Genomic DNA, 23,700 nt, shown 5'->3' on the forward strand with positions numbered 1-23,700 from the left:
TTTAAAGCGGTGGGATTTGTGCATTGGTGTGGCTATGCTGAGATCCATGCTGTGATGAAGAGCTCGTGTCCATGTGCTGCACTAGCATGCAGAGATAGTCACTGTTTACACTAGTGCATGGGTCCTGCATGAGGGGTTTTGCACAAGGACAGTGTAGTGCAAAAAATCATCAGGGTAGACAATCAGAGTTCCGAAGGACAAGCCTTGGAGCCCAGAGCTTGGTATCTGTACATCAGCCTGCAAAAATAAGCTCATCCACCATTTCCCAGGGTGATGTTGCATAAGCATCTTTTTTTCACCGGGGAGCCTTCCAGGGCCTGATGAGAACCTAAGTTAACCCTATTCGCTCCTATCCTCCCAAATCACATCAAGCCACCAAATAAGGATTATACAGTCAACCCTGAGATTTAAAAACCGCCTAAATTTTGGCTCTTTTTATTTGCCTTCTGGTGTTTAAGTTTGCTTCACAACCAGAGACTTGCTGTCCTTTTAAATGGATGTTGAGAGTTTCACAGCAGTCACCTGACTCCAGGAACTGGGACTTCCAGAAAAAACACCAACTATGGGGAGAACAGGCAACTCTATCCCCCTTCCCCCATCTCTGAGCACCCGTGGAAAAGTCAACTCCAGCGGGATAGCCTGGACTTCCTTCAGGACTCAGTGAAACTTCTCTTTAATCAGCCACAAGGGCTGCTATTATCCAGGGACAGAACCTGCAGCCTCTCCAAATACCTCTGGCCCAGGCAGTGGTAGATCCTGAAAATAATTCAAACTGCCTGTGAAAATGGAGAGCTCTGAAGCCGGACTGGAGGTGCCAGCAATGGACTCCGACTCTGAGGTCACAGATCAGAATGAAGACAGCCTGGAGTGGACATGTCATAGCTATAGTTCAGCATTGCCAACATTGGTAAAATGGGCATTCGCTCTATCATTCTGGAGAGCTTGCCTAAGGCTGCCTCTTGCCCATGCAATGTTGTAGTCACCTCAGGATTTTACAGGGCTCCAAATAAAAAGGAAAGGCGCTCTTGCCTGACAAGGGACTTGAACCCTGGGCCCTCCGATTAGAAGTCGGCTGCTCCTAGCCACAAATCTGTAACCCTCTGCTTCAGAAGAGCAAACGCACAGGGACAGCCCAGCCCAGCAATAAAGGATCTGTTCTGATTTAGGTGGGCGTTCAAGAAGTTAACACACAGGTTGCACTTTCAGCTGCTGTGTCTGAACGGGAGCCATGTCTGCTCTTTATTCTGTGTGGTGCCATGTTGATTTCGAGCCGGGCACCCTCTGGTCAAATCGCATCCTCGTTCAAACTGGGCCCTTCCACTCTTCAGCTCTGTCTCCTTCTTTTCCCTCTCTCTGCAGCTGCAGGAAGCCTTGGGCATGACAGAAGCTGTGCGTGGTTCAAAGCCCGGGTTTAACGATCGAGCACTGTTTATTGCTTGCCTGTCGGGGTTGTGACTTCCCAAAAAATAGTTGTCGAAAACACTTCCACAATGCTAATTAGCATAAAACTCTCCCCTGTAAAACCCCCCTGGCAAATCACAACGCAGTCCTACAGCATGCAGCCTTTTCATAGGACTTAAAGCATGGGCCCATACCCCCTACCGCAAGGCTGGCCATAGAGGGGGTGGATTTGGCAGCCTAGAAATAATTGTATGCATCTACGAGGTGCTTTTATAACCTCTCCTGAGCAGACAGCTCTTCAGAGAGCTCTGCCCCTGCCCCCGCAGCTGTGCCTCCTCAGAGCAAACCGTGTGGGCAGGCGGAGAGATGACATGAAAGACACAGAACAAAAGCCAGCTTCACTCTCAAAGACATCCCAGGAACCCAGATAGAAAGTGAAGCCGAGAACGAGCTAGGTGATGCCACCGCCCCTCCATCGCGCCTTACCTTAGCCTGCATGGTCGGCGGGCAGGAGAGGCTGGCAACACACAGGAACACCGGAACGCCCAGAACTTCCATAAAGATTTAGTGCGCTGGAGGAGCCAGTCTATCTTGATCCAGGGCATTTTGGAGAGGCTAGATTCGCGCTCAGCCTCTCCGATTAGCAGGCTGCCTGGAGCCTTTGAAGAGCTGTTACACCACTGGCAGCTTTAATTGGAACATTTTTTTGAAAAAAAAAAAAAAAAATTCTGATCACATGTCTCGAGCTGTTACTTAAGTGCATCCTCAACTGTGTGCAAAGCTAGCCTCAGGCAGCCAGCTCCCGTAGAGAGAGCTGACAGCCTCGACAGATGACTCAGTGTTTGTTTAGAACCAGGTTTGCAGTGTCTTCTCGCTGCCTCTATCCTAGCCCCCAGAGGAAGGGTTTTAGCAACTCTCCGCTATCTGCGTGGGCTGGTTCTGGAGCTTGACAGACTGTCACGCAGGGCATGGGCGCAGTAAGAGCTCCAGGGCTGGACTTGGGTCTCACAGCAACCTCAGTTCACCTGGAATAACTCCACTGCATTTCAACGGAGTCGGTCATTTTGGGCCTTGCAACGATCAGGTTCTGGCCCACATGCTTTGCATTTCTGCTTCACTGAAGCAGGCCAGTGGCTTGGTCAGTAGCTGGGATAAATGAAACAATAATCCAGCTCCACCTACAAAAGTCTTGCGATTAGGGGTGGATCTCCAGAAAAGTCCCATCATTGCCTTTTCCCGACTGACCAAGACATTGTCCTGCAGCATTGGTACAGCCATTTGCTCACAGGATACTAGAAAGACAAAACGGGGTGAAGTTTCATCTTCTACTCCCTTTTTCTGACACCAGCTGGTCCAATAAAAGATACATCCTCAACCTCCTAGTCTTTTTGAAGGAAACAAATGTTCGTTTTGTTCAATATGTACTAGGAGAAAAATCTCTGCCGGTTTCCTAGTGGCGCCCGTCCTCGGTTCTTCATTACTTTCCAGACCATCCAACCTGCCTGCAGTTTTGGGGCGACCAATTTTGAACAAGCCACTGTAACTAGGCCTGCAGCATTTACTAAACCATCCAATTGCAGCCCTCTTTGTCATACAAAACAGCAAGCAAGATGGTATCCCCTTAAGTAGGCCTTTAGCAAGCAAAGTATTTAAATGCATGCAGAAATCAATGGAGTACTCCCATGCTTAAAGCTAAGCATGCATTTTGCTGCACTGAGGCTTGAGTGAAGACCATCCTCCCAAAATCCACAAGCCTTAATATCACACCTGTGGTGCTGCAAAGTTGTGTCCTATATTTTATTTTTAAAAAGCCACACAGAAAGTTAGTGTTCTTCAATGGACTTCACAGGTGAGGAAGGTTCCAAGGCAGACTCTGCTCCACGCATGGTCACAAGGTGGAACACCACCTCCTCAGGTGGATGGAGAAGGAGAAATTTGTCTCCAGACATGATATCTTGGAATGACCTGGAGGATAACTGCTCATTGGTTTGTTGGGCCAGTTCCTCCTTATCTCATCCAGCTCCGCCACACCCATCTGGCAAACCGGACAGAGAAACCGGCTTTCTCTATGATGCTCATTCCATACTGATCTTCAGAGCAGCAAGGGATTGTGTTCCTGCTTTCATGCAGCACTGCATGTGCTCCGCAAACAAAAATCGGACAGCTGCCTGTATTTTACAGTGGGATGCAATCCCCACAAGACCCTGCTCGTCTCTAGAATGCACATCTGTGCCAGAGGCTTACTGGAAAATAAATGACTGTTTCTGGATGCTGAATCAGCTGCAATAGGACAGCTGGGTTATACCCGCCACAGACATCCTCTCCAATCTCTGGCAGTAGGTTTGATGTAGGTAACAATACACTGTCATGACAGATGGTGACAGGAATGCGTAAGTGCACTGCTTTTACAAGAGCCAACAAGTTTCCGCCCGTACCAGCCCTCGGTTTCTCGCTCCATCAGCTTTAGAGGGCCCTTCTCCTGCTTGTTTGGCACAGCCAACTCCAACGCCTGCACTATAGGCCTCTTGTCTTTAGAGATCATCATCCTCCAGGCTTCCAGGCCAGTTCTATTAGTGCTGGGGCAGGGTCAGTGCCATTCCTCCTGGGCCACAGACCTCTGTTTGGTCTAGTCCCACGGTATGGGTCCTACTTGCCATTACCGAGGTCCAGGCTTCGGTCCCTTGGCTTGAAGGGCAACGGGTAGGAGCCCCCTGGTCTGACTGGCTTAAGTAACCTGTCCTTCTCAGCCTCTGATTGAGCCCTGAAGTTACCAGGGGGAGGGGACCCACACGCTCCCTAGAGGAGCTCCTCACCTCCCCTGCTGCCTGTTGGTATTCGTCACCACACTAACTCCCTCCTTGTCTCCTCACTCCTCTCCAACCTCCTCTTCCACTCTCTCCCCCATCCCTGCTGGGGAGAGGCTTTTAAAAGACCCATGGCAGCCTCAACAGGGACCAGTTGGCCCTATCTGAATTATAGCAGCCTCTTCCCCGTTGCTCCCGCTCTGCCTCTGATAACACCTGGTTGCCAGAGCTGTTTCTGCTTTTTGAGCTGCCTCTCTCCCCTCGTAAGCTAGCCCCCAAGGGAGGGGAGATCACCGGGTGGAAGAAAGCATTTGGAGGGATGAAGGTTTGGTCTATGCTCGAGTTAGGTCAGCACATGGCAGCTTACATCAAGGTAACTACTGCAGTGTCTACATTTAAAGGTCACTCTTGTCTCACACAACCGTCTGAATAACCACCTCAACGTGCAGCAAAGAGTCATAGAATCCTAGAACAATACAGCTGGAAAAGACCTAAAAAAGCCATCAAGTCCAGCCCCCCGCCCTAGGCAGGACCAAACCCACCAGATCAGCCCCGCCAGGGCTTTGTCGAGGAGAGACTTAAACACCTCCAAGGACGGAGACTCCACTACTTCCCTGGGTAGACCATTCCAATGCTTCACCACCCTCCTAGTGAAAAAGTTTTTCCTAATGTTCGACCTGGACCTTCCCAACCACAACTTGAGACCATTGTTCCATGTTCTGCCATCCATGACCACTGTGAACAGCCTCTCTCCAGCCTCTTTGCAGCCTCCCTTCAGTAAGTTGAAGGCTGTTATCAAGTCCCCTCTGAGTCTTCTTCTGCAGACTAAACAGACCCAATTCCCTCAACCTTTCTTCATAGGTCGTATGCTCCAGTCCCAAATTATTTTGGTCACCCTCCGCTGGACCCTCTCCAGTGTATCCACATCCTTCCCACAACTGGGGGCCCAGAATTGGACACAGTACTCCAGATGCCGCCTCACCAAAGCCAAATAAAGAGGAATAATCACTTCTCTGGATCAATTGACAACGCTCCTCTTGATGCAACCTAATATGCCATTAGCCTTCTTGGCTACAACAGCACACTGTTGACTCATGTTCAGCTTCTCATCCACTGCAACTCCCAGGTCCTTTTCTGCAGAACTACGACTGAGCCAGTTGGACCCCAGCCTGTAACAATTCTTGGGATTCTTCCAGCCCAAGTGTCAGGAGGAGTCGTCAAGGTCAAAGGACTTAGGTCATCACCACAGTGCCAGTGTAGACACCGACTGTTTCTGGTTCTCAGGAGCCGTCCCACAATGTCCCACACTGAGGGAGTGTCTGCACTAGAGGGTTTTGTCGACAAAGCCTTGGGAATCTGGACGCTCCCCAGGTTTTCTGTCAACAGTAAAGTGACAGAACGCAGCACTTTTCTCGACAGTCTTGTCCCGCTCCCCACGAGGCATAACATCTCTGTTAAACACCTGTGGAGAGAGAGCCAGTGTGGGCGTTCCGGGGGGGCCTCTGTCGACAGACGTGGCTTCCGGGACACCAGGCAGCCCTGTCTGCTGTGCTCCCGGTTGGCCGTTTTATCAGGAGAGTGGCGGGGAAGTCTGGCCGCTCCCGGCTGACAGAGCCGATTGCTCTTGCAATCCACTTGGCAGTTTGGCCCCGACCTGTTGACAGAAGTTTTGTCGGAAGATATCTTCCAACAAAAACTTCTGTCAGCAAATGGCTGTGACCTAGACATAGCCTGACAGTCTAAGGGATACAAATGCTCCCAGTGAGGAGACACAAGGCCGATACAAGGAGCAGGCACGCTCATGTGAGGTAATTACTGTGGCACATGAAAGCTGGGATGACTCGGTTTGGTAGTACAGACCTGGCCTTTGTCAGAGGGAGAGTGACTAGTATGTTAGCCCCACCTAGCTGTCATCAAGTACTGGGGGAACCTCCCTGGTCTGGCACCCTTGGGACTTGAATAGTCCTGGACCAGCGGAGGTCAATGACCCCCTGCTGGCATTCCAGCCCCTGCTCCTGGGCTCCCCTCCCAGCTGTTGCATGACTCCTGCAGGCTCCCCAGCCACGGCTCAGCTACCGTTTCCTTGCCCTGCCCAGCAGCTCCACGGCCCAGGCAGCTGCTCCCCAGCCCCAGCCGCAACTTCCCTGGCCCTGGCTTCCTGCCTGGCCCCAACTTCCCCAGCCCCTGGCTTTCTGCCCAGGCCTCTCCCTGACGGCAGCTTCCTGCCCGGCCCTGGCCATGAGTCGCTGCAAGCTGCCACTTCCTGGCCTAGGCTCTGTCTTCCCAGCACCAGCCACCCCTCCTGGGCCAAGGCAAGCTTGCTGATGCTCCCGGCCTGGGCTCCCCGACTGCTGCTGCCCCCTGCACCTTGCCGCCAGCTCAGCTGTGGCTACCCTACCATGGGCTCCGGTCACTAGTCTAGCTGGCCCTTCCCCTTCCTAACCCAGCACTCTCTGGTCCTGGAAGATCCCGTGGTCCATGTTGCAGCATGAGAGAATCACGGATTGCGGAGTTTCAACCTGTAACGGGTGCGCAGGCACATCCGCCCACTGTTTGTGCCTGATGCCCTCAGAACAAGGGGAAGGGGAGCCCTTGGCAACCACTGAAGTGGCTGGGGAAAGTTGGACAGCTGGCCTGGCTGAAGTAGAAGCCTGCTAACCAGAAGCCAGGTGCAGCAAGCTGCAAGGCTGCAGTGGGGCAAAGCAGGAGGACAGTAGCATTGTCCTCTGAGGCAGCTAGTTAAGTAGTAAAAGCTTCCTCACTGCAGAAAGGAATTGGGGACTGCATTTCCTCTGCTCACCACGTTTCACAAGAGCACAATAAGAACAGCCGCCAACCGAGCGCACCAGCAAAGCTGGTTGGCTCTTGTTAGCTCTTATTCGATTAGAGGGCCCAGGGGCGGTTTTCTGCCAGGAAAACGCTGCTTTTTTAAATTAACTGCTGACGAATTGGAGCCTGAAAGATGGAGGGGTGGGTGGCAAAGTAGGGGTCTGGGCACTCTAATTACCAAGAGTGGTTCCCAGCCTCTCGGATGAGCTTATACCTGGATTTAGGTTTCTAACGGCGGCCAGATGTTGTGTGAATGTTCATCAGGCTTTTCAGTCCAATGTCTTCTCATCTCCCCTTGCGCGCATGCAGGCTGCAGTGTTCCCACCGCATCGGAAGGGCGGCTTGCAAAAAAAACCATAGGCAATGGCACAGGCTGCAGCTGGAGAATTCCAGCTTCCTCAGAGCGTGGAAGGCACAAGCTCGTTAGAGTTCTTCGTGGCAGTGCAAAGACAGGAAACTAAGATCGGTGTATCCCCTTTACTGTGTACACACACAAACAACAAGCAGGCCTGTGGCACCTTACAGACTAACAGATCGATTGGATCACAAGCTTTCATGGGCAAAGACCTGCATCTGATGAAAGTGGGTCTTTGCCCACAAAAGCTTATGCTCCAATAGATCTGTTAGTCTGTAAGGTGCCACAGGATTTCTCGCCGGTTTTGCAGATACTGACTAACACAGCTACCCCTGATACGTGTCACCCCGCCCCCCACACACACACACTTTCTTGTGGTGGCCAGACCCAGACCACGTGGGGTTTTTGGGCTCTCAGAGTGACTACGCAGCCTGATGGCAATGGTACGGGCCAGTTCGCCCTAAGTCTTGGCCTGGACTTTCCAGTCTCGGAAGGGACAGCCGACTACATTACAATGTCTCGGGAGGTGTTGCGTGCAGCTGACTTAAAATTAGCAGTTCCCACCTTCCTTCTAAACAACCTGGCTGATCGCTGGGGGAAAGAACAAGATGAATATTGTGACATGGGGCAAAATAAGGACTGGCAGCATGCCACGTACTGGAGAGCACTAAAAGGAAACAGCGCTAAAGAGGAATTCTCCTTTCACAGCACATTTCATGCTCTGAGGGAGGAAGGGTGTGCACAGAGAGATGAACTGTGACTCAGAAAAGTTGGGTTCTAAGCCCAGTTCTAAGCCCAACTATACGTTAGAGGTTGTCCACGAGTTCGTTTACCTCGGGTCCACCATCACTGACGCCCTGTTGTTGGACACTGAGCTAAATAGGAGGATCGGAAAAGCGGCCACAACTCTGTCCAGACTCAGCAAGAGAGTGTGGAATAACAACAAGCTGTACACTCACACCAAAATGCAAGTCTACAGAGCCTGCATCCTCAGCACGAGACTTGGACCCTGTATGCCCGCCAGGAAAAGAAGCCGAACGTCTTCCACTTGCGCTGCCTCAGGCGCATCCTTGGAATATCATGGAAGGACAGAGTGACCAACACCGCCGTCCTCGAGCAAGCTGGAATCCCAACCATGCACACCCTCCTCAGGCAGCGTCGACTCCGCTGGCTTGGCCACGTCCACAGGATGAATGATGGAAGGATTCCAAAAGACATCCTGTATGGTGAGCTAGCCTCTGGCAAAAGACCTCCCAGACGCCCCCAGTTGCGCTACAAAGATGTCTGCAAGAGAGACCTCAGAGAGGTAGACATCGAGCTGGACAACTGGGAAGAACTAGCAGACGACCGCAGCAGATGGAGGCAGGGGTTACACAAGGGCCTTCAGAAGGGTGAGATGAGGATCAGACAGCTAGCAGAGGAGAAGCGAGCGCACAGAAAGCACAGTAAGGACCTGCCAGACACCCACCACGTCTGCAAGAGATGCAGCAAGGACTGTCACTCTCGTGTGGGTCTTCACAGTCACAGTAGACGCTGTAAATGAAGTCCTCAATTGCAACTATAAAGGGGGTGATCCATAGTCTATGCAGACTGAAGGATGCCTACCTACTCTGCCACTGACTTCTTGTTGGAGGCTGAACATGTCATTCAACTTCCCAGTACTTCATTCCCCACCCCCACCCCAACTTTAAAAATGAGGATAACAATTCCAAGAGAACATGTGAAGGCACAGCCAGTGAGGTGTGTACTCTGCAACAGTTACAGGACAGTGTCTGTCTGTGGTCAGTATGTGGATGGATGCACTAAATCAGAGGTCAGCAATCCCTGGCACGGATGCCAAGAGTGGCATTCCAGCCAATTTTCATTGGCATGTGAAGCGGGAACTCGCCCCGTCCCTCCTCCCCCACGCAGCCGGGAGCTTGCTCAAAGCCAGGCTAGCTGTGGGTTAACAAAAACCTAGCTAATGCTACCAACCACCAACCAAATGGGAAAGTTCTGCATCTTCATTTATTTAATAATTAAGCTGTTGTAAGCAGGACTAGTAGTGACTTTAAAAAGTATCTGGGATGGTACACAGAGGTCAAAAGGCCACATTTCAGCACTCTGCCTCGGAAAGGCTGCTCACCCCTGACCTAAAGGAACCTAGAGAGAGGGATGTGAATTGGCAAGGTTTAATACTCATAAGCATGTACAGGAAACTCCTTCATATCAGGCAGCCCCAGGACTGGGAGGTTGCTGGATTTCCAATACGCTGGATAGGCAGGCGGTTCCAATATGCTCTCGGCAGGGAGCCGGGCGGGGAGCTGCTCCGGCTGAGACGCTGCTCTGGGTGGCTGGTGCATGGCCATGCTGTGTAGAAAGCCGCTCAGGGCAGCAAGCACTGGGCGGGAGAGTGGAGGAGCCACCGGCAGCACACACGTGGGATGGAAGGCCTGTTAATTGAACAGTCCAGTTTGAATACTGGTTAAAACAAGAGATTCCTATATGAGGATTCCGTGGGTGGAACCAATGCAGAATACACAGAGATTTGCTGGGTTGATCACAGAGAAGGATTTTTCCCCCTTAGGTCATTTGCTCTCATGACACACCATGCTACAGTACAGGAAACTGCAACAACTCACTGCAAAAAACCTGCCTGAGGAGCTACAGCGGCAGTCAAAACTTCCAACACAATATACTAAACTAATACTAAGAAAAGAAAGCCCTTGAAAGAGCAAATGTGCCCCTGTGGTTTGCAGAAGTGTAGGAGAAGTCTAAGAAAAGCCAAAGAAAGGTACAATTTCCTGCTAACCCAGGGCAGCTCACTACAGGAAAAGCTGTGTATTACCTGCAAATTTCCACACGGCTGCACAGCATGGCCATGTCTACACGAGCCCCAAACTTCGAAATGGCCACGCAAATGGCCATTTCGAAGCTTACTAATGCAGCGCTGAAATGCATATTCAGCACTTCGTTAGCATGCAGGCGGCCGCGGCACTTTGAAATTGACGCCCCTCGCCGCCGCACGGCTCGTCCCGACGGGGCTCCTTTTCGATAGGACCCCGCCTACTTCGAAGTCCCCTTATTCCCATGACCTGATGGAGCCCCGTCGGGACGAGCCGCGCGGCGGCGAGGCGCGTCAATTTCAAAGTGCCGCGGCCGCCCGCGTGCTAACGAAGCGCTGAATATGCATTTCAGCGCTTCATGAGTAAGCTTCGAAATGGCCATTTGCGTGGCCATTTCGAAGTTTGGGGCTCGTGTAGACGTAGCCCATCATCTTAATATGTGATGCAATTTCACTGACATGAGGATTTGGAACATACAAGGGCCATCTGGCCATGTGCACGAGCTTCATCTTAAACCCTATTATTATTACTGTTATTATTGTTAATTACTTGTACTGCAGTAGAACTTACATAACATAGCCCAGCAGCCTTTAGGGCCCCATTGTGGAAAACACTCTGAAAAATCAAGCAGTAAGAGAGAGGCCCTGCCCAGTGAAGAACTCAGCCAAACAAGAAGCAACAGGCTTAAATTGAAACAAGGGTGCTTTAGCACCGGAATAAATTGCCTAGAGAGGTTGTGGAGTCTCCACCATTAGCCATATTAAGGGCAGGCTAGATAAACATCTGTCCGGGATGATCTAGGATGGTGTCTGGTTGGGCAGGACTGGATTCGATGACCTCTCGAGGTCCCTTCCCTTCTAGCGTTCTATGAAAGTGCAGGGGAGCAAATAGCCATGTAAAGAGACTGGCCAAGGTCACACTGCCTGTCAGGAGCACAGCCAAGACTAGCCTAAGTTTCTTGAGTCCCAGACCAGTGCTTTATCCCACACCTGCTCTCTGAAGTAATCAAGCTGCAGTCGCACGAGGTTCATCTTGATGTCTCTCCCCACTGGCAAACATAGGGGAAGGCAGGCAGTGCTAACGTCCCCACATTGGAAACAGGTAGTTTTGCTCAGAACAACGGATGTTGAAAGCTAGCTCCCACCATGGGAAAGAAGCCTTGATTTCCTGCTGATTGGAGAGCAAGCAACATGCACATCCAGGGATTTGCCTGACATTCCTTTTAGGATATGTGGCTCCAATTTGCTCTTGAGAGACACTAGAGCTGCCTGAGCCACTAAGGTCCCCATCACACAGCCCAGGACACACAGGGTACATCTGCGCAGCGGGTAGAAATCCACTGCAGCAAGTGGACGTTCAGGCACCAGAGCCTGAACTTATACATCTACACACCTCATCTTAGCGACCTGGGCTGCGAGATGCTGCTGCAGCTTCTGACATACAAACTAACTCTTGAACGTGAGTAAGACGCGCTTTTACAAATCCCCGATATTAACAGAAATGTTTTTAGCATTTTGTTTAAACGCTCTCATGTCTGGTTGTGTTTGGAGTCAGACATCCATCCCCCTGCAGCAAGTGCAACAGAGAGGCTGGTGCATGAGAACCCAAGAGTGAAAACGGACTAGAGCTTGGATGAGCAAAGTGGAAAGACAGAATGGAAATGGTGACGAGCCAACTCCAGGTCTGGAATTCTATCAGGTTTAATGGCCTCGGGCATTTGTACGCCGGGGCAGGACACAAAGCTTTGTAAGCGCAATACAGTGTGACCTGGTACTTCACCTGCTGGACAGGAAAGATGTTCTCAGCTCAGACAAGTCCAGAGTAAGACTGGCAGCTCAAGTTGGCTTGGGATGGGAAACAGATTTTTCTCAGTGGCTGGCTGGCAGGCAGAATTTCACAACTATTTTAATGCTGCTGGGTCTGAGCTGAAGTACTATGTGCTACAGTGTCTAAGGCCTTCCACAGCCAACCTTTTTATTACTTACATTGAAATAAATGCATAAAATAGGGGAAACAACTGGAAAGCTGCCTCTGGGACTTGATTTTGCAAATGTCTACATTTCCTCCTACAATGACATCAGCGGGACTATGGTCAGTATTAAGTACAGGTAGAAGCTCTCTATTCTGGCACCCTCAGGACCTGATTGGTGCCAAATGAAAGAATTTGCTGGACCATGAGAGGTCATATTTTCTAGCAATATTACCAACACTTCCACTACTTACTGGGCTCTTAGAAGACATTTAGGGGTAAATTACAGCTAAATAACAACACTGAACACAAAGCCAGGATTGGTGGCTGGAAACCTGGTGACATCCATAATAAATGGACACCCAGCTAACTAAAATTATGCCAGATTACAGATGATGCCAGATGAGAGTGTGCTGGACTAGAGAGGTTCAATCTGTACTGGGAGGACTCTGCTGTTAATCTATTGGGAGAGGAATGGCCACTTGCAGACCTTAGGGCCTTGCAAATTAAAGGCTCACTTCTAAGGAATGTGCACACTGCCCAACACCCTGGCCTGTTCTAGTTCAGGTTCTTTTCTTCCACAGAAATTTGGTTAAGCACAAGGTTGCATCCCCCGGCTCTGTCTTGCTTTATAGCTGCTTCTGTGAGCAGACCAAAAAGGACTGGCAGAGGACAGTAACTACAAACTGGGGACAAGTCTCAGAGGGGCGGCTGTGTTGGTCTGTATCTACACAAACAACGAGGAGTCTGGTGGATCTTAAAGACCAACAGATTTAGCTTCAGATCAAGACTTCTCATTTTTATGAAGTGAGGGCGAAGGCAGCTACTAGAGGGAGGAGTGAGCCAGAGCATCAGCAAGGCCCATGGGGTTCTGTGCTGCTGGGATCAGCGAACCACCATGACATCAAATATTTCACACAAGTAGGGATGGTAACCCTGATGTCGTAGGCCAACTTCAACTGAGAGGCCATTATCAAGGGCAGATTTTACTTTGCCCCACAAAGCTGCACTGGGGTTAGTATTTTTCACCCTCTTCCCTAGAGCATCGTAGAGGAGTGCTGCATGTTGTTAACATCTGCCATGTTCTACCCCAGCAGTGGTTGCATTTCAGTGTGTGTCCCTCATTTCTCAGTCCTCTTCTATGACCACCAACACTGGTGCTTTTTATAGCCCTATCTGCCCTGGCTCAACAGCTAACATCAAATAGACAGGACATAACTTTACCAGATGGATCATGTCAGCTTTCTTCAGCTTTCAGTGGAAAATAAATAAATAAATAAAAGAACCCTATTTTACCAGCTGGGACTAAACCAGTTAGAAAACCAGATCAGTCAAATAAAATTTAATTACAAATACCTTAGAGGAGGGAAAGCTCAAGACAGTCTACAGGCAGTCTTCCCACTGGCAATATTAAAACAGTCCACAGGCGAGGACAACTGATGGTGTTAACGGTCAGGTTGTGCAAAGATACAGGATGCATTTTTCTTCTGTGGGGTTATGGTCGGCATTTTTATTTGATTTTCTTTTTTTCCACAGGGAAGTGCCTTTGAATTCTGGAAGTCTGTCCAGCTGCTCAAAAGCTGGCCTAGCTGGGCAGACATGGAGTGGGGAAGGAGGACCGCTCAGGCAGCAAATCTGGTCTTAAACTATCACAGCATCAAGAGGTAAATGTGTCAGGACTGACAACATCACAGCTGCCCAGGGGAGATTCAGGTTTGGCCCAGCTGATTGGCAGAGCGCCCACAGCCCTTGTGTCCAGTGGTGGGGCACATCCGCACATGCCTTGGGACATGTAACAAAATGTATTCCGCCCATGGATGGAAAAAGTTAGAGGGAACGCTGACTCTCACCCACCCCCGGGACCCTGGCAGTGCCAAGTAGAACAGCAAAAGTCCCAGCTATGCTGCCCACTCTCCTAGCTTTCTCCTCTTCTGAGAGGCCTGGCAGGGCCAGACCAACACTCCTGGAGCCAAACTCCGTGCAAGGTGCCAAAACATTCACGTCAGCAGCTGCTCTTCCCTTCTGGTTTCCACTTAGGCCCAGCAAACGGCTGTCCTCACTATAGCTGCTCCAGAATCACTAGCAGAAGGAGCCTGCTCTCCCCAGCAGGGAGAAGATTTTGCAGGGGGAAGAGGTCAAGAGAGAAAAGAATCCCACCTCCATGGCCAATTCCACACTCAACGAGGCTGACTTCTCAGGCCAGGCCTTTCTCGCCCAGGAGTTCCAGGCAGACCATGGAATTTATATGCACAAAGTCTTTAAGTCCGGCTAAAGGCCCGCAGGGAACTGAGCACTCACGGCACTGAAATTTCCATGCGAATCACAGCTAGACAGATCATGTTTGAATGCACAGGTGGGGGATATTCTTTTGTGTGCAGGCAGGCTCCTCCCTCCTGCTGAACTCATTTAAAGACTAAAGTCATTAAATTAGCTATAGTCCACAAAGAGCTTTTTCCAGCTGGATGCCACACTGAACCAGTTCTCGTGCAACACCGCAAGGCTCATTCCAAGGGGACAGAAGCTGGTTCTCCAGACTTACACCACCCTATCCCATTGGAGAAGCGTGCCCAGGAAAGACAAGCCCCAGCTTTTTAGTTGAAAGTGCCAGAATAAAGCCAAATACTGGGATCTTTTCATTGCTACTCTGCCAAGGGTAAGCATTCAAACTAAACTGGCTCGACCTATTTCTATGCATCTTATCTATTGCGCCTATGTCACTGCAATGAACTCTGCTATTTGTCAGGCAGCAGTTTCATTCTTAAGCCTGACGAACAGGCGGGGGGGTGAATGTTCGTAAAGCAATTTTCAAATGTCTCTACTGCAGCAAATCAAATTCCCACCCCTATAATGGCTGTGACTGTAATAGACGCATGCGATCTAGTTCCCTTTCTTAAATAAAATTAACCCGCCCCCCCCAACTGGTTACATCACCCAGGACAACTGCAGAAATTAATTCAATATAGCACCCGTACTAAGCGCATAAACATTGTTAAAGAGATTGTCTCTGAGCAGCAAGGCTCTGACCAGCACCCCAGCCACAAAGACAGTGGTTCTCAAACTTATTTGATCACACATCCCTTTCTCAGGGTCTGCCCCACCACAAGTACATATACCAGTTTAAAAAAAAAAAAAAAAAAAAAACAAACCACATGCAACCCTCACCCAACCTTAAAAGCAGCACAACATTGCTTTAAAACAGAGCCAGTGCTCCACTCGAAGAGGAGCAAAAGCAAAACTGCAATTGTGGGCAGTGCTTAACAATTAAATGTGCACACTGCATTGTAGCAAAGGGATTCATGTACAGATGTCAGTGAATCTGCTTAATGCTATTCGAGCTTAACCCCTCAAAGTACACAGGAGCAGCCGTGGACCAGCTATGTCTGCAGGAATGAGTTATTCATTGCTGTGAGCAGTGTTCCCTCCAATTTTTATCCATCCATTGGTGGAATAAATTTTGTGATGTGCACCAAGGCATGTGAGGATGTGCACCACCAATAAAAACACATGCTGCTGGCTGTGGGTGCTCTGCTGATCAGCTGGGTGGCAGCTGAATCCCTCCTGCCAGGCTGTATAGGAAGCCAAAAAAAGAATGGATTTTAGGAATTCATAGAACACTAGAACTGGAAGGGACCGTGAGAGGTCACCAAGACCAGTCGCCTGCCCTGAGGGCAGAACCAAGCACTCTCTGTAGCATCCCTGTTAGATATTCATCTAATGTGCTCTTAAACATCTCCAATAACGGAGACTGTACAGCCACCTTCGGCAAGAATTCCAGTAATTGTGGACCCCACATGGATTTCAAGTAACCTAGAGATAACAGACCCCTCCTTGCAACCCAAAGACAACAGTCACACTGCCCAGCCAAGCCATCTTCACAGCACCCAAGTCAAACAAAACTTGGCTGCCAACAATCTCCTCTTCAATACACCCTCACCTCTCTAGCTAACCGTGTGCATGGCTCTTCAGACCTTGTCCCAGCAGGCCATGCAGGAAGAAGCTACTACGACGGGGGTGACACAGCAGTGAACCAGCTGGCAAAAGACCCTCCTGTGGCAGGTAAGGGCACTCCAGGCTGTCGCCAGTGAGGTGCGATGGAGACATGCTGTGCAGCAGAGGAAGGGGCAGGCAAACCCAGTCACTTCCACACCCCACGCTCCCTGTCCGGCTGGCACAGTTAAAGTGCCCATGATCATCTCTCTGTGAACTGACTCCCAAGCCGCACGCCTCAGCGTCAATTACGCTCCTCTGACGGGAGCTGATAGACCGCGTGGAGAGACCTGCACAACTCCAAAGCCAGCCACCCCATTCCAAAGTGCTCATTACATTCCATCCACTTCTCATCTCTGCTCCGCAACAGGAAACACTTCGGGATTAAAAAAAAAAAAATGGAGAGATGGCTGTTGCTCATGAGAATGTGACAAACACCATGCCTGGCATAAGCTGGGTTAGTTAGCTGCCAGCCAGTCAACGGGCACAGGGAATATGGACTGAGCATCTTGACTGGAAGACTACTTTAAAGTGTTCTGATGAGGTACAGACACAGATGCATGTCTATATGTCCAGGGCAAGGCAGTTATTTGTATTAGCACAGCACCTAGATGCCAAAGCTAAGAGCAGAACCCCATTTTGCTAGGGGCTAGACATATGCATAGAAGATGTGTCTCCACACCCAACAAACTTACACTTAAACAAGAGAGACCAAGGCCAGAAGAAAAAGAAAGATCTATTTCATCACCTCCCCGTTTTAAATACACCGACTCACCCAAGATCGCACAGGGAACCTGTAGCAGAGTCAGAAAATGAGCCTACATCTCCTGAGTTCCAGCACAGTGCCTCAGCCACAAGAGTAGCTGGCTGCTCATAGAAGGCATGCTGTGGGTGTAGGGAATGTTCTCCTGGCTTAAGCCTGGGGTGACCACATTACTCCTGCATGCTGAAACTACAAACAAGTTATGTCAACGCAGCCATTATTCCACACCAAATAATCCTGCACTTTGCCTAGGCCACTTATTACACAGCACAGATGTTTTAGAAATGTTTATCTGTGCGATTTTTCATACCCTTCTTCCTGCCAAGCCAGGCCATCTTCATGCCAGGAGTCCAACCACACAGGCCATAGGCAGGGGCAGGAAAACTGTAGCTCATGTATTTTAAGCAACTTCTATAAATGATCTAAAATGGCTTTTCTAAGTGCAGTAAGATAGCAGTTTGAAGAGCTGATATATCAGCAGCAGCACCTCCCCAGCTGCAAGGAGAGAGGGGGTCCCAGATCTCCACCCCAGCAAGGGGAGGGGCCAATGGCAAAAGGGGCAGGGCCAAGGGCAATCAGCCCTGTCTCCCCCCCATTCCCTCTGAGCCACCCTGAGATCTGTGGGCAGCATTCTGCGGCATTTCACAGGGGTCTGGAACTTTGGCAGTGGTGGTAGCTGGAGCCCCAGGTCCCTCTGAAATGCCAAGCCTGGAGGTCTAAAAACATAGCCCTTCTATCACAAAATAGGGGCATTATCAGCTTTCCATTGGTAACTCTCATGCTCCATAGCATGCCAGACTGGGTCATCTAGGTGTATATATCCTTCAGCCTGCAATGCATGATGGGGGAGATTTTGGAAGTAGAAACCCACACGTGAGGAGAGGAAGGAAAAGTTGTCCCAGCTGTAACGGGACTGTAGTTGTGTGCAACTGCAGAAATATCCCAGCAGAGGCAAGGGAGATACTAGTACAAAATAAATGTCTTATGGTCTGAATCACTGAGTAGCTGCCACTTAACCTGGCAGAGTCCCTTCCACTTTCCTGGTACAAACACAGATAACCAGGTCTCTAAAATCTAAATATATAAAATTATATGAAAATAAAATCAGAAACAAAGTTTATTTTAACTTCTGTCAATTGTTCCAGTTCCCTCTATGTAAGAGCATAAGAAGCCATGTATTTTAAGCAACTTCTATAAAATGATCTAATTGTTCCAGTTCCCAAGCCATATTGGGCCAGACCAAAGGTCCATCCAGCCCAGTGTCCTGTCTGCCAACAGCAGCCAATGCCTGATGCCCCAGAAGGAGTAAACCCAACAGGCAACGATCAAGCGATCTGCCATTCGCCATCCATCTCCAGCTTCTGACAAAGAGAGGCAAGGACACCTTTCCTTACCCATACTGGCTAACAGCCATTAATGGACCAAACCTCCATGAATTTATCTAGCTGTAGGGTTATGTGCTTTCCTACAAAATAAGGTGCCTGCCTACCTGCTGTGCACCAATCAGCAGCCTCCTGGGAAGTTGTGCATAGCCAATTTTTATCACTAGGTTGCCTTTTCAGTCCAGTCTAGGTTGATATGGGTCTGTTAGGCTGTGTCTATATGGCGGGAGCTGTTCTGAGATACTCCAGTACCCCTCACCCTGTTCACGTTCCAGTTTGCTCAGATTTATGGAGCAAGGAGCCAGGACTACAGCACCTATCACCACCTAGAGTGATTTGTAAGGTCCCTTCAGAAAGGCAGCACCGAGGCCTTCACAGACAGGGCAATCTGAACCAGCGCTCCTGCAGGGCCGCAGGGCCACCTTTGCTCTGGTTGGACCCCAGCTGGGGGCTGCAGCAGAAATGTATTCAACTAAAGGGCAGAGCTCTTAATCATGCCAGCTCAGAGGTATGTTTCATAAGTTTCATTTACAGATGGGGAAAGTGAGGCACAGAGGACCTGTGACAGGTCACTGAGCAAGTGACACGTCAGAGCAACACAGAGCGAGTCAGTGTCGGCACAGGGAGCAGAGGACGGGCTCTCCCTCCTTGGGGCCCTCAGATCACAGGCCTGCCCCCACCCACGGATTACAAATCCATAACGCTTCTCAGCACTCCCTTTCCCCTGCGCTGTTCAAGAACTCTCCAAACCTGAGCGTCATGTAGCCCAGTTGGGCCAGTGCTGAGCCATCTCTGCTCCCGCTGGCTTCAGCAAGAGGCAGACCCTGATTCTATCACAACAGGGCCTCTTCATTCAGGCCAGGTCTATGCTAGACCTTAAAGTCGATCATAGATATAGGATTCCAGCTATGGCAATTGCGTATCTATAATCGGCTTATCTACAATCGACTTATCTGGCCATCCTCACTGAGGGAGGTTGAAGGAAGAAACTCTCCCATCAACCTCCCTTACTCCTCGTGAGATTGAGGTGTACAAGGGTCCACTACTGAACGTCCAATTTTGTGGGTTCCCACTAGGTGTGTGAAATCAAACCCCAGAAGATCGACCCTGACCAGGTTGACCTCCCGAGTGGCGTAGGTGCACTCTAAGAGGACACAGCTATACTTACCAGAAGATTGACACACTACAGTTGATCTCCCAGAGTTCGATTTTGCATGTCTGGTTAAGATGTGGCAAAAAAAAAAAAAAAAAAAAACTCTCTCGGCTCAGCTGTTGACCCCTGTACTCCACGCTATCGTGTGCGGTAACGGATGTTGACACGATACTAAAGAGGCTTAGGCTATGCTAGGGAAGTAAGTCGACTCTGATACATCAATTCTTGTTACAAAAATGCCATAGGTAGAATTGCGTATCTGAAATTGACTTACTTCCCTACTATAGGCTTACCCAGAAGAACAGTGATGCTTTGAGGGACCTTACTAAGCCTAATTCCTGCCCCTCCCCACAGGTCAGGTAAAAGCTGGGGGATGTTTATGCCATACTCCAGGGAAAACAGAAACATCTGTAAACACTTTAAGGTCTGTTTGGGTCTTTTCAAACATGCAGCACTGAAGTGGAGGGTGTTACAGTCAAGCCTACGTGCCAGCTTTGTTCCTTTCTGAGCAGAGGGTACCATTAGTTAATGTCATCTGCAGTTAGGACTAATAAGGCACCCATGATGTGAATTCATTGCTGCTCTGCTCTCTGGAGAACAAGTTGTCCTCTCTCACACACAGCCTCAGCAGTCTGCAGAAAAGCCCCTTCTAGCAGAAGGCCTTTAACTCCCGGGTTTCAAAGGGCCCCTCCTCCCAAGAAGTGTGATCCACAGTGACCACCAGCAATCGTGACCCAGCCTGCCTGGAACTATTTGCAGCATTCAGCATGTCACTTTCAATCCTCGAGTGCTCTGACAATGAGCTACAGTCACCGTCCTTGCCACTGCCAAAGAGCTTGCAACACAAAAGGCAGGAACCCATTCCACAGGCCTCAGAGATTCCCCTGCAAAGCAAAGGGAGTTTGGGAGCACAAAGCACATATGTCAGATACAAAAGGACAGTCTTCAGGCTGCAGCGTGGAAAATTCTCCCAGCAGGGAGAGGGGAACAACACTCAGTCACAGCAGTCATGGTTTGTGGGAATTTTATTGTTCTCATAAGTCTGAGTTCAAGCAACCCCAAAAAACTCAGAGCTAAACGCAGCCGAAGTGTCCAGATTTCATTTGCTGGGGATTTTAGCAGCAGGCCTCTTCCCTGGGAGATGTCTAGACAAATCCACCTGAGAGAGATGAGGCATCTACCCACCTTGCTGATCCTTCCCTGGTAACAGTTCCGGAAATCAAGCGGTGGGCGCATACTAAAGAAACGCAAAATCCACTTGGATTTCCTTCACAAACAATGATTACAGTTAATTTAAACTCAAAGGGTTGCAAGAAGAGAGATGGACTCTAACCCCCTCAGAAAGCCAGGCATGCATCCACAGCCGCAGCCTCCAACAGGTGTAGGTTAAACTATTAGTTGCAACAGTGAATTCTCCTTTGGCTATTATCGGTAGTTGGTGATTAACAGGGAGAAGAAGAAAAACAGGTACCAGCTGTTCTATTCAACCCATAGTCAATAGAATCAGAGAAATAACTCTTTAGTTGCTGGGTTGAATTATTGTGAAAAATGTGTATCAGAGGGGCCAATGGAACTCCCTCCCCAGATGCATATCGTTAAAAGGTTTTTTGTTTAATTTTTTTTTTTTTTTAAACAAAATTCCAAATTTTCCACAGACGCTATCCCGCTGTTGGAGAGAAACCAAAATGCAGATATGGGTAGCAACACAGCAATTCCTTACAGTCACAAAGTCATTCCAGCTCACTAGATGTCTTTGATTCAGTTCAAAAAACTACACAGGACCAGAGCTGGGAAAACACAGCCATTTCAGGTTGTGTGGCATTTGTGACAACAATCTCTACTTGTGTGTCTGTGGTGTCCATCTTTCGCTTTGAGACTGGGGTTTGGGCAAACCTGCCTCTGCTGTGAACGTGAAATGTAATCAACGGTTCTATCCATGACTGCTTGACCCAGGCAAAATTTTAGCATGTTGCTAAGGAGCATAATTAGTCGCTCTGGGAAATAAAAGAGCTAAGGAGAACTACAGGCTGTGTGCCCCCCATAGGTCAATTACAACTCTCATAGCTTTCCTTTAATAGGAAGAGTGCAATGTTCTCTTTCTCCTTTCAGTGCCTCCATGACAGCGTCAGCCTCTTGCTTCCCATGGGCCAGCACTTCTTTCTCCCCGCCTACAAAACATGAGGGAAAGCTCATTTCAAATCAACCCTCTTCCACTTATCTATGCACCCAGAATCCTCAGGGTATGTGTGAACTGCAGTCCTGGGCAGTCTTCCCTGTAAGCTCACTGTGGGCTACCACAGCGCAGCTGATTATCCAAGAACCCACAGCCAGCCACATTAAGCCGCATGCCATTTTACAGGTGGTGCACATCCACACAGGCTTTTGGTGCACATAACAAAATTTATTTCACTTGTGGATGGAGAAAAAAAAAGGAGGCAACACTGGTTCTGGATACCCATTCATGTGAAATAGACCACGAGCTTCTGCAGGAGGGCCCTACCTTGCTACATGTTTTAGAAAGCAGCACTAGTCTATACAGAATCAAGCTTCAGATCCTCTCTCTCAGGTTCTTCCCCTCTCAGTTGCATTGGTAACCAACACCCAGCTCTTTGCCGCTCTTTAGTCAAGAGGATAACAACCCACCACATACTACCACCATGTGGAGTTGCTCCTTCAGCTCCGAGGGCTGTGGCTACAGCAGGTCAGAACCCTTTGACCTCAATGTCACAGTTCAAACACACTGATTTCAACTCCATTCTCAAGAGGGACTCTCTAGCCCTCTGGTTAGGGGGCTGGCCTGGCACAGTGAAATTCAAATAGCTACTCTGCCTGCCAGAGTAGAACCAGTCATCCCTGGCCAGGCTGAACCAGACACAGCAGGGGGCTTGTTGTGGTATGGAATTAACACAGATTCCTAAACCTGTGGGGTCCAGCCAGGTCCATAGTGAAGTGGTCACATTACTCTGCAAAGAGATTTATTATTCAAGCCACCTGACCGCACTCAGCAGGGCCCACAGCCACAGCAGGTCTGGGGGCAAAGTGGGAGAGTGGCCTGGTTCTGTGTCCTGGAAGAGGTGGGGCCAAGAGTCTTGTGCCCCCAGGAGGGCAGCGCTGGGCTGCCCCCAGCAGACAGGGTGAGGGACCAGCACTACTGCCGGCCCTGGAGCACCTGCCCGCTTTGCCCCCTTTCCGGTCGGCGGGCCTGGCCACGCGGTACTGGCCAACGAGCCACCCGGGGCTGGCGTGCAGGGCACCGTGACTGAGAAGTTACCCTGCGAGGGACCGGCCGGCTCCAGCAGGGGCCGCGCTTGCGTTCAACGCTGAAGGCCTCCGGTTCGAACCCCGCCGCGGGCCCTGTGGGCAGGGAGCGAACGGTCCCTAGACGCGTGTAGCGGCTTCCCCGTCAGCGGGGCGCTTGGGCGGCTGCCCAGCCGCGGAGCAGAGCGCCCCCTTCCAGCGCGCCGGTGTCGGCGGGTGGTGCGCGTGCCTGGGTGCACGGAACAAAACGCCTCCCGCCCCGGCCGGCTGCAGCGCGCGCCAGGGCCGTGCTCCAGCCCCGGGAAAAGCCGGCTCGGCGCAGCCCCGCGTGCTTGGCGGCGCTTGGAAACCCAGCTGCCGGCGGGGCTGCAAACGGGCCCCGGGCTGAGCCGCCCCCCGCGTGCGCCTGGCCGGGGCGGAAATCTTGCGCGGCGCTGCAGCGGGCGAACTTTTGCTCGGCGCCTGCCGCCCCCACCTTAAAGCAACGGCCTGACACCCCCGCGGCGGGGGATGCGGACGGCCCCGGCTGCAGCCTGCAGGGTGGGCGCGTGCCCCGGTCTCACCTTGAGTAGAGTCTCTTGGGGGCCGGAGTCTGCAGCTCATCGTTGGGGAGAAAAGCCATGGGGGAAAGGACGGGCCCGGCTGAATCCCGCCCGTCCCGGGAGGTCGTGGAGAGCCCGCCCAGAGCCGAGCCGCGCTGCACCCACAGCGGCTTCCCCGCCGTGCAACTGTTCGCGGTATGGCAGCGGCTAGGAAGTGATGTGTAGTACAAATAACTCTCGGGCAGGCCCCTCCCCTGCCTGCTGATGTCAGCCACAGCCAACAAGTCCAGGGGCTTAAAGGGGCTTTGGCTCCCCCCAGCCGGCCCCAAACTCTTGATTGTAGCCGCAGCGTTCCCCGCTCCTGGCCGTGCTCAGCCCTCCACCATCTGTGCGTGTGTGTGTGCCCCTGCAGCTGGGCTGCCCTCTCTTCCC

The 23,700-nt window shown here is 50.6% G+C and overlaps 1 protein-coding gene across 2 annotated transcripts in view; it reads right to left on the reverse strand.

Moving 5' to 3' along the window:
* Positions 1-23,441, reverse strand: part of GPSM1 (G protein signaling modulator 1) — a 168,177-nt gene extending 144,736 nt beyond the window's left edge. For both annotated transcript variants that reach the window (XM_075015164.1, XM_075015163.1), the window contains exon 1: positions 23,290-23,441. In XM_075015164.1, the coding sequence (XP_074871265.1) occupies positions 23,290-23,348 (59 nt within the window). In that variant the 5' untranslated portion in view covers positions 23,349-23,441. The remainder of the gene's footprint in view (positions 1-23,289) is intronic.
* Positions 23,442-23,700: the final 259 nt, after the last annotated feature.

This window comes from Carettochelys insculpta, chromosome 21 (genome assembly GCF_033958435.1).
Source record: "Carettochelys insculpta isolate YL-2023 chromosome 21, ASM3395843v1, whole genome shotgun sequence".
NCBI lineage: Eukaryota > Metazoa > Chordata > Testudines > Carettochelyidae > Carettochelys > Carettochelys insculpta.